The sequence below is a fragment of the Bombina bombina genome, chromosome 5 (assembly GCF_027579735.1).
Source record: "Bombina bombina isolate aBomBom1 chromosome 5, aBomBom1.pri, whole genome shotgun sequence".
Lineage (NCBI taxonomy): Eukaryota > Metazoa > Chordata > Amphibia > Anura > Bombinatoridae > Bombina > Bombina bombina.
The window spans coordinates 720,189,878-720,201,545 of NC_069503.1; the positions used below are offsets into that span (position 1 = coordinate 720,189,878).

At 39.2% G+C, this 11,668-nt stretch overlaps 1 protein-coding gene across 1 annotated transcript; it reads right to left on the minus strand.

Moving 5' to 3' along the window:
• Positions 1 to 216: 216 nt before the first annotated feature.
• On the minus strand, positions 217 to 2,731 carry LOC128659486 (zinc finger BED domain-containing protein 4-like). The gene is made up of 2 exons (XM_053713107.1): positions 843 to 2,731; positions 217 to 508 (listed from the first exon to the last, which is right to left on the minus strand). Exon 1 carries the CDS (start codon positions 2,307 to 2,309, stop codon positions 1,191 to 1,193), a length of 1,119 nt encoding a protein of 372 aa, XP_053569082.1. The 5' UTR covers positions 2,310 to 2,731; the 3' UTR covers positions 217 to 508; positions 843 to 1,190.
• Between the last annotated feature and the right edge of the window lie 8,937 nt (positions 2,732 to 11,668).

Genomic DNA, 11,668 nt, shown 5'->3' on the forward strand with positions numbered 1-11,668 from the left:
TAATATTATAAACCTGAATAACTACTCAGAATTATGGAATATGTAGGTTTTTCTGTAAGAACACTAGTTGATCCACATGCTCTGGTTTGAGGGTGCTTCTTTTTGCCGTTACCACATCTCCTGCAGTGGAGAAAACCCGCTCTGCAGACACGCTTGTACCTGGGATACACAAGTATCGCTTTGACAAATGAGAGAGGAGGGGAAATATGACCTCATGTACATGCCACCATTTCAAAGGGTCTTCAGTGAGAGGCAGAGATGGGGCTTTACAATATTTCTCTATTTCCTCTTCAGCCTTGGCATAGGGGGTCTTGGGTTCTATTGTACCTTCAGTGTCAGTGAAAGACTGTCCCAGCAAAGTCATGAGCAGCGATGTGGACTTTCTTTTGGGAGGAGAAGGGTTATCCTCCTCGATGGGTGATTCTTCTTCCAGAGTTTCTTTTCCCTCAGGCAGTGGCACTTCATCCACGTTTGTCCTCCTAGATGTAACTGTACTAGTACACTCAATCTGTGTTTGAACAAAAGAATAGAAAAAATAGCATTCATTATTACCTCGAGCAGCCAGCCAGCTAATGCTATGCGTGTGCTCAGAGAGACAGTAATGCATAAATAAATGCATGCAACAGCTCACATCTATTAGGAAGGACTCGGGAGTGGACGGAGGAGGAGGAATGTTGACTGACTGTGGCGTTTTCAAACTGACTTATATAATAAACCTTGTACTCATTAAACTAGCTACTAATCAAGCTACTGCTAGCTAAGCCTATTTTGTATGGATGGTATGTTTTATGTTTGTTTTCAATTTATACATTTTTCAAGAAACATGATGCAATTAAAATTACCTCCAAGGATGCAGCCTCCTCAGTCACTCCTCTGTATATCTCCAATCTCTCCTCCTCTGTGAGAATAAAAGGCAGTCCCTTAAAACGAGGATCCAGGGCAGAGGCTGTATAAAGTATCTTCTTCTCTGCCTCACTGCTGTACCTCTTCAGGAGATCTGTTTTGATGGCATTCTTGATCTCATGGATCATGGGTGTGTCTCCCATGGTGTCTGTCATGTTCTGGAGCAGTTGTGCATTTAGAGGGGCAATGAGAGAAACAGTTGGATTGCGCTCTTCTGACATCAGTGTGGTTGCATCTTTCATTGGCTTTAATGCACTCACAGCATCCTCTGCATTTGACACATCTGTTTAGTTGAGAGTGCAGAGATCTGACTCACTTTTTCTGACTTCTGGAGACAACAATGTGGCACAGATTGCAGGTTGCTGTTCTAGGAACCTCTCGACCATGTCATATGAGCTGTTCCACCTTGTTGTCACATCAGTTATCAGCTTATGATTCTTCAGACCAAGACATTTCTGTTTTTCTTTCAGACAGTGGTTTGCTGTAGTGCTGCGGTGAAAAAATGTTGATATTCGTCGCACTCTGCCTAAAAGCCTGGAGAGCGTGGCCACTTTCAGCGCCCGCTGGGATGCGAGATTCAGTGTATGGGCGAAGCATTTTACATGAGGGAATTTTCCAACTTGAGCAGCAACAATCATGTTTGACGCATTGTCGGTCACAAGCACTACAGATTTATCGGACAGCTGCCATTCTTCCACAACACGAGACAGTAGCTCCGCCAGATGAGAACCCATGTGAGACTCATAAACTGCTCTCGTTTGCAGCACATGCGACAAGATCTTCCAGTCCTTGCTAACGTAATGTGCAGTTACTGTTACATAAGACTCCGTCGTGACTGAAGTCCATGAATCACACGTTATTGCGACTCGACTGGCTTGGCTCATTGATGCAATTACCTGAGCTTTTGTTTCGTGGTAGAGTGCAGGTATAACGTTTTCTGTTAAGTGATTGCGTGACGGGATCTTATAACGTGGCTCTAGTGTCTTCAACAGGTTGCGAAACCCAAGGTTTTCCAAAACAGAGTAAGGCCGTAGGTCCTTCGCTATGAAAGTTGCCACAGCTTTGGTTATTCTCTTCCCTTTTTCAGAGTTGGGTGGCAAAGTTGACAGCATTGCATCAATTCTTGGCTGATGAGCTTCAGCTAGTCTTGTTATTTCCTTGGCAGTGGCACTGGCGGCAGTGGCAGGGGTTAGCATCTCAGAGTGAAAACGTCTAACGTGATTTCTCAAGTTAGTAGTATTCCCTAGGTATTTAATTTTTGTGTGACTGGCTTTACAAACCGCGTGTGTCTTGTCCAATTCGTGCTTTCCAGTATGTTCATAAAATCCAAAATGTGCCCAGATGCTTGCTTTTAAAATGCTAGGTGCATTTTTTATCTCTCTATCTTTTTTGTCTACCTCTGTCATTTTAGCATGACATGTACATATGTGACGGATGATGTTGTTGTCAACGTCGAACTCTGTCAGTGTTAAAAAAAAAGAAAAAACACTAAGTTCCAGTTGTCAAAATGTCAAGCCGCAAATGTAAAATCAACAAGTACTAGTAACTTCAACTACTTTGCCAATGCCATACATTTTGCGAACATAAATTTTAAAACAAATTGCATTGCAGGGGACATCACTCACTGACACTGTAAGTTACTGTAATATATTACACACTTAAAGGTGCAATGAAACCCAAACATTTACTTTCATGATTCAGATAGAGAATACAATTTTAAATAAACATCATAACTAACTTCTATTATTTAATTTGCTTCATACTTCTCAGATATCGTTTGTTGATGACATATTAGCAATGCATTGCACAGCACACACATTACTTACTATATAATACTTAGTGCACAAGGAGGAGGCTATGCATTTCAACAAAGGATAAGCAAATTATATAATAAGGAAAGTTGTTTAAAATTGCATGCACTTTCTTGAATCACAAAATGGGTTTTATGGCCTTTAGTTTAGTATGTTTAAAAAATGCAGCTTTTAGCCTTGTTAAGTTTTGTTAACTTATAAAATAAAAACAAGGATTGGGTTCTTCGGATTGGCATCTTTTAAGAGAGCACTCAGAGTCAGCACATGCATGCAATTGCATTGCATATTAAATTGCATATATAAAATGTATTATATTAAAAAAAAAAATACTATTATTATATATAAAAAGTGTATATTATTAAAATATTAGAACTTCAGACCAGGCCATCCATCCATGTGAAAAACATGTAGATATAGATAGATACAGATTAGACTAATAGAGACATTAGACAATAATAGTAAACTATATTTATTTATAATACATTTTTTATATATGCAATATTATTCAATAATGCAGCAATTAATTATGCAGCAGCCTGAGCCTCAGTCAGCTCAGCAGCAGTAGTAGTAGTACATACTACGTTAAGTAAATAAGGCAAGTATTTAATTGTACCCCTTATTGTGTAATAAATGTGTACCCCTTATTGATTTGCTCTTTAAGTAAGTTAATAATTAGTTTACCTATGGCAAGTAGGCAGTTGAGGCAATAGGCATGGCAATGGCAATTATGGCATGGCATTGGCAAAATGCACAACGTTTTGGTAACTAAGCAGTTAGTTAGTCTAATTCTCACCATAGGTCTCCTCCTCTGTCTCCCACAAAATAAAATTGAGCCCGCCGTGTAGCTGTATACCGCCGTGTATACTCGGAGTCAGAATCGTCATCACATTCACCATCATCAATCTCAGGCAACACACTCCTGCTTTGCTCCTACTGCGTAACTTCGGCACTTCCAGAGACCGCCCATGGAGCGCCCATGTTGCTTTATTGGGTGACGTGACGTCAGTGACGTCAAAACGATGTACCGCGCACTTTCGCGCACTTTCTGTTACTTGTCCTGGAGGCTGGTCACGTGGGTAACGTTAATCGATTATCGCGTCTCAGCGCATCGATGCAGAATCGTTTCATGCCGCATCGCGATGCATCGTCAAAACGATTATTTTTGACAGGCCTATTTTTTTCCCAGCGCACCCTTAAGACAACGTTGGTATTTGAGTTGTCTGAGGGGCTGTGTTAGGCTCAGAAAAGGGAGCGTTGAGCCTAATTTAGCTCCACATCAACCCTCAATACCAGCGTTGCTTACGGTAGCGGTAAGCTGGAAAAAACTGCTTGTGCATGATATCCCCATAGGAAACAATGGAGCAGTTTGGGCTGAAAAAAAACCTGCAAAAAAGCAGAGTTCAGCTCCTAACGCAGCCCCATTGTTTCCTATGGGGAAACACTCTCTAAGTCTGCACCTAACACCCTAACATGAACCCAGAGTCTAAACACCCCTAACCTTACACTTATTAACCCCTAATCTGCCGCCCCCGCTATCGCTGACACCTACATTATATTATTAACCCCTAATCTGCCGCTCCGGACACCGCCGCAAACCTACATTATCCCTATGAACCCCTAATCTGCTGCCCCTAACACCACCGACCCCTATATTATATTTATTACCCCCTAATCTGCCCCCCCCAACGTCGCCGCTACCTTACCTACACTTATTAACCCCTAATCTGCCGACCGGACCTCGCCGGCCACTATAATAAATGTATTAACCCCTAAACCGCCGCACTCCCGCCTTGCAAACACTATAATAAATGTTATTAACCCCTAATCTGCCCTCCCTAACATCGCCGCCACCTACCTACAATTATTAACCCCTAATCTCCCGCCCGCACCGTCGCCACTACTATAATAAAGTTATAAACCCCTAAACCTAACTCTAACCCTAACACCCCCCTAACATAAATATAATTTAAATTAAACAAAATAATATTCCTAAAATTAACTAAATTAATCCTATTTAAAACTAAATACTTACCTATAAAATAAACCCTAATATAGCTACAATATAACTAATAGTTACATTGTAGCTATTTTAGGATTTATATTTATTTTACAGGCAACTTTGTATTTATTTTAACTAGGTACAATAGTTATTAAATAGTTAATAACTATTTAATAGCTACCTAGTTAAAATAAGTACAAAATGACCTGTAAAATAAATCCTAACCTAAGTTACAAATACACCTAACACTACACTATCATTAAATTAATTAAATAAATGAACTACAATTAGCTAAATTAAAATACAATAAAATAAACTATTCTATAATACAAAAAAAACAAACACTAAATTACAAAAAATAAAAAAGAATTAGAAGAAGTTTAAACTAATTACACCTAATCTAAGCCCCCTAATAAAATAAAAAATCCCCCCAAAATAAAAAAATGCCCTACCCTATTCTAAACTACCAAAGTAATCAGCTCTATTACCAGCCCTTAAAAGGGCTTTTTGCGGGGCATTGCCCAAAAGTAATCAGCTCTTTTACCTGAAAATAAAAATACAATACCCCCCCAACATTACAACCCACCACCCACATACCCCTACTCTAACCCACCCAAACCCCCCTTAAAAAAACCTATCGCTAACCCCCTGAAGATCATCCTACCTTGAGTCGTCTTCACCCAGCCGAGCCGAATTCTTCATCCAAGGTACGCAGAGGAGGTCCTTGATCTGGTAGAAGTCTTCATCCAAGCGGCGTCTTCAATCTTCATCCATCCAGAGCGGAGCCATCTTCAAAGGAGCCGATGCGGAGCCATCCTCTTCAACCGACGACTTCCCGACGAATGAAGGTTCCTTTAAGGGATGTCATCCATGATGGCGTCCTTTCAATTCCGATTGGCTGATAGAATTCTATCAGCCAATCGGAATTAAGGTAGAAAAAATCTGATTGGCTGATGCAATCAGCCAATCAGATTCAAGTTCAATCCGATTGGCTGATCCAATCAGCCAATCTTATAGAGCTCGCATTCTATTGGCTGTTCCAATTGGAATTGAAGGGACGCCATCTTGGATGACGTCCCTTAAAGGAACCTTCATTCGTCGGGAAGTCGTCGGTTGAAGAGGATGGCTCCGCGTCGGCTCCGTTGAAGATGGCTCCGCTCCAGATGGATGAAGATTGAAGACGACGCCTGCCTGGATGGACACTTCTACCGTATGGAGGACCTCTTCTTGCCCCGCTTGGATGAAGACTTCTACCGGATCAAGGACCTCCTCTGCACACCTTGGATGAAGAATTCGGCTCGGCTGGGTGAAGACGACTCAAGGTAGGATGATCTTCAGGGGGTTAGCAATAGGTTTTTTAAGGGGGTTTGGGTGGGTTAGAGTAGGGGTATGTGGGTGGTGGGTTGTAATGTTGGGGGGGTATTGTATTTTTATTTACAGGTAAAAGAGCTGATTACTTTGGGGCAATGTCCCGCAAAAAGCCCTTTTAAGGGCTATTTGTAATTTAGTATAGGGTAGTGCTTTTTTTATTTTGGGGGCTTTTTTATTTTATTAGGGGATTAGATTAGGTGTAATTAATTTAAAAAACTTGGTAAAAGAAGCTGATTACTTTGGTAGTTTAGAATAGGGTAGGGCATTTTTTTATTTTGGGGGGATTTTTTATTTTATTAGGGGGCTTAGATTAGGTGTAATCAGTTTAAACATCTTGTAATTCTTTTTTAATTTTTGTAATTTAGTGTTTGTTTTTTTGTATTATAGAATAGTTTATTTTATTGTATTTTAAGTTAGCTAATTGTAGGTAATTTATTTAATTAATTTAATGATAGTGTAGTGTTAGGTGTATTTGCAACTTAGGTTAGGATTTATTTTACAGGTAATTTTGTACTTATTTTAACTAGGTAGCTATTAAATAGTTATTAACTATTTAATAGCTATTGTACTTAGTTAAAATAAATACAAAGTTGCCTGTAAAATAAATATAAATCCTAAAATAGCTACAATGTAATTATTAATTATATTGTAGCTATATTAGGGTTTATTTTCTAGGTAAGTATTTAGTTTTAAATAGGATTATTTTAGTTAATTTTAGGAATATTATTTTGTTTAATTTAAATTATATTTATGTTAGGGGGGTGTTAGGGTTAGGTTTAGGGGTTAATAATTTTATTATAGTAGCGGCGACGGTGCAGGAGATTAGGGGTTAATAATTGTAGTTAGGTGGCGGCGATGTTAGGGAGGGCAGATTAGGGGTTAATACTATTTATTCTAGTGTTTGCGAGGCGGGAGTGCGGCGGTTTAGGGGTTAATACATTTATTATAGTGGCGGCGAGGTCCGGTCGGCAGATTAGGGGTTAATAATTGTAGTTAGGTAGCGGCGACGTTGGGGGGGGGCAGATTAGGGGTTAATAAATATAATGTAGGGGTCGGCGATGTTAGGGGCAGCAGAATAGGGGTTTATAGGGATAATGTAGGAGGCGGCGGAGTCCGGTCGGCAGATTAGGGGTTAAAATTTTTTATTAGAGTGGTGGCGATGTGGGGGGGGCCTCGGTTTAGGGGTACATAGGTAGTTTATGGGTGTTAGTGTACTTTGTAGCACAGTAGTTAAGAGCTTTATATTCACGCGTTAGCCCATAAAGCTCTTAACTACTGACTTTTTTTGGCGGTAGGAGTCTTGTCGGTAGACGGTCTACCGGTCACTTCTCCCAAGACTCCAAATACCGGCGTTAGGCAGATCCCATTGAAAAGATAGGATACGCAAATGGTGTAAGGGGATCTGCGGTAGCCTGGAGTCGCGTGAGGAAGTGAGCGTTAGACCCTTTCCTGCCTGACTCTAAATACCAGCGGGCGGCCAAAAGCAGCGTTAGGACCCTTTAACGCTGCTTTTGACGGCTAACGCAGAACTCTAAATCTAGGTGTTTGTATTTATTTTAGCTAGGTAATTAGTAAATAACTATTTACTAACTAGTCTACCTAGTTAAAATAAATACAAACTTACCTGTGAAATAAAAATAAAACCTAAGCTAGCTACAATGTAACTATTATTTATTTTGTAGCTAACTTACGTGTAGATTACGAGTTTTATCGGTAAAGCTGTGCGGGGCAGTTTATGCTCGCCGCTCACTTGCAGACAGCGCTGGTATTACGTTTTTTTTTTAAACCCGGCGTTAGCCGCAGAAAAGTGAGCGGAGAGCAAAATTTAGCTTCACATCTCACCTCAATACCAGCGCTGCTTATGGTAGCGGTGAGCTGGCTAAACGTGCTTGTGCACGATTTCCCCATAGGAATCAATGGGGGAGAGCCGGCTGAAAAAAACCTAACACCTGCAAAAAAGCAGCGTTAAGCTCCTAACGCAGCCCCATTAATTCCTATGGGGAAATACATTTTATGTCTACACCTAACACCCTAACATGAACCCTGAGTCTAAACACCCCTAATCTTACACTTATTAACCCCTAATCTACCGCCCCCAACATCGCCGACACCTACATTATATTATTAACCCCTAATCTGCTGCTCCGGACACCGCCGACACCTACATTATACCGCCCCCAATGTCGCCACAACCTAACTACATTTATTAACCCCTAATCTGCCGCCCACAACGTCGCCACCACTATAATAAAGTTATTAACTCCTAAATCTAAGTCTAACCCTAACCCCCCCTAACTTAAATATAATTTAAATAAATCTAAATAAAATAACTACAATTAACTAAATTATTCCTATTTAAAACTAAATACTTAGCTATAAAATAGACCCTAAGATAGCTACAATTTAACTAATAGTTACATTGTAGCTAGCTTAGGTTTTATTTTTATTTTACAGGCAACTTTGTATTTATTTTAACTAGGTACAATAGTTATTAAATAGTTATTAAGTATTTAATAGCTACCTAGTTAAAATAAAGACAAATTTACCTGTAAAATAAAACCTAACCTAAGTTACAATTACACCTAACACTACACTATAATTAAATAAAATAAACTAAATACAATTAATTACATTTAAATAAAATTATCTAAAGTACGAAACCCCCCCCACTAAATTACAGAAAATAATAAAATAATTACAAGTTTTTTAAATTAATTACACCTAATCTAATCCCTCTAATAAAATAAAAAAGCCCCCCAAAATAAGAAAAAAAACCCTACCCTATACTAAATTACAAATAGCCCTTAAAAGGGCTTTTTGCAGGGCATTGCCCCAAAGTAATCAGCTCTTTTACCTGTAAAAAAAAGTACAATACCCCCCTAACATTAAAACCCACCACCCACTCACCCAACCCTACTCTAAAACCCACCCAATCCCCCCTTAATAAAACCTAACACTAACCCCTTGAAGATCACCCTACCTTGAGAAGTCTTCACCCAACCAGGCCGAAGTCCTCAACGAAGCAGGGCGAAGTGGTCCTCCAGATGGGCAGAAGTCTTCATCCAAGCCGGGAAGAAGAGGTCCTCCAGACGGGCAGAAGTCTTCATCCAGACGGCATCTTCTATCTTCATCCATCCGGCGCGGAGCGGGTCCATCTTCAAGACATCCGACGCGGAGCATCCTATTCTTTCAACGTCTTCTTACTAAATGACGGTTCCTTTAAGTAACGTCATCCAAGATGGCGCCCCTTCAATTCTGATTAGCTGATAGAATTCTATCAGCCAATCGGAATTAAGGTAGGAAAATCCTATTGGCTGATCCAATCAGCCAATAGGATTGAGCTGGCATTCTATTGGCTGTTCCAATCAGCCAATAGAATGCAAGCTCAATCCTATTGGCTGATTGCATTAGCCAATAGGATTTTTTCTACCTTAAAGGGACAGTAAACACCAGAATTTTTGTTGTTTAAAAAGGTATATAATCCCTTTATTACCCATTCCCCAATCTTGCATAACCAACACAGTTATAATAATATACGTTTTACCTCTGTGATTACCTTGTATCTATGCCTCTGCAAACTGCCCCCTTATTTCAGTTCTTTTGACAGACATGCATTTTTAGCCAATCAGTGCTTGCTCTTAGGAGCTTCACGTGCTGGAGCTCAATGTTATCTATATGAAACACATGAACTAACGCCCTCTAGTGGTGAAAAACTGTCAAAATGCTTTCCGATTAGAGGCAGTCTTCAAGATCTAAGAAATTAGCACATGAACCTCCTAGATTTAGCTTTCAACTAAGAATACCAAGAGAACAAAGCAAAATTGGTAATAAAAGTAAATTGGAAAGTTGTTTAAAATTACATGCCCTATTTACAATATGAAAGATTTTTTTTTACTTTACTGTCCCTTTAATTCCGATTGACTGATAGAATTCTATCAGCCAATCGGAATTGAAGGGACGCCATCTTGGATGACGTCACTTAAAGGAACCGTCATTTAGTAAGAAGACGTCGAAAGAATAGGATGCTCTGCGTCGGATGTCTTGAAGATGGACCTGCTCCGCTCCAGATGGATGAAGATTGAAGATGCCGCCTGGATGAAGACTTCTGCCCGTCTGGAGGACCTCTGCTTCCCGGCTTGGATGAAGACTTCTGCCCGTCTGGAGGACCACTTCGCTCGGCTTCGTTGAGGACTTCGGACTGGTTGGGTGAAGACTTCTCAAGGTAGGGTGATCTTCCAGGGGTTAGTGTTAGGTTTTATTAAGGGGGGATTGGGTGGGTTTTAGAGTAGGGTTGGTTGTGTGGGTGGTGGGTTTTAATGTTGGGGGGGTATTGTACTTTTTTTTACAGGTAAAAGAGCTGATTACTTTGGGGCAATGCCCCTCAAAAAGCCCTTTTAAGGGCTATTTGTAATTTAGTATAGGATAGGGCTTTTTATTATTTTGGGGGGCTTCTTTATTTTATTAGGGGGATTAGATTAGGTGTAATTAGTTTAAAAAACTTGTAATTATTTTATTATTTTCTGTAATTTAGTGTTTTTCCCCCCCGTAATTTAGATAGTTTTATTTAATTGTATTTAATTGTAGTTAATTTAGGGAATTAATTTAATTATAGTGTAGTGTTAGGTGTAATTGTAACTCAGGTTAGGTTTTATTTTACAGGTAAATTTGTATTTATTTTAACTAGGTAGCTATTAAAAAGTTAATAACTATTTAATAACTATTGTACCTAGTTAAAATAAATACAAAGTTGCCTGTAAAATAAAAATAAACCCTGAGATAGCTACAATGTAACTATTAGTTATATTGTAGCTATCTTAGGGTTTATTTTATAGGTAAGTATTTAGTTTTAAATAGGAATAATTTAGTTCATGATAGTAATTTTATTTAGATTTATTTAAATTATATTTAAGTTAGGGGGGTGTTCGGGTTAATATATTTATTAAAGTGGTGGTGATGTCCGGTTCGGCAGATTAGGGGTTAAAAAATGTATTTAACTGTTTGCGATGTGGGGGGACCTCGGTTTAGGGGTTAATAGGTAGTTTATGGGTGTTAGTGTACTTTTTAGCACTTTAGTTAAGAGTTTTATACTACGGCGTTAGCCCATAAAACTCTTAACTACTGACTTTCAAATGTGTTAAGGATCTTGAAGGTAGAGGGTGTACTGCTCACTTTTAGGAAGACTCGTAATACCGGCGTTAGGAAAATCCCATTGAAAATATAGGATACGCAATTGACGTAAGTGGATTTGCGGTATTTTCGAGTTGCACCAAAAAAGTGAGCGGTACACCTGTACCTGCAAGACTCGTAATACCAGCGGGCGTTAAAAGTAGCGTTGGGACCTCTTTTTAACCCTAACGCAAGACTCGTAATCTAGCCGTTAGGTCTTATTTTATAGGTATGTAGTTTTAAATAGGAATTATTTAGGTAATAATTGTAAGTTTTATTATGATTTATGTTAATTATATTTAAGTTAGGGGGTGTTAGGTTTAGACTTAGGGGTTAATATATTTAAGTAGTGATGTGGGAGGCCAGAGGTTTAGGGGTTAATAGTTTATTTAAGTATATTTCGTTGTGGGGGGCATGC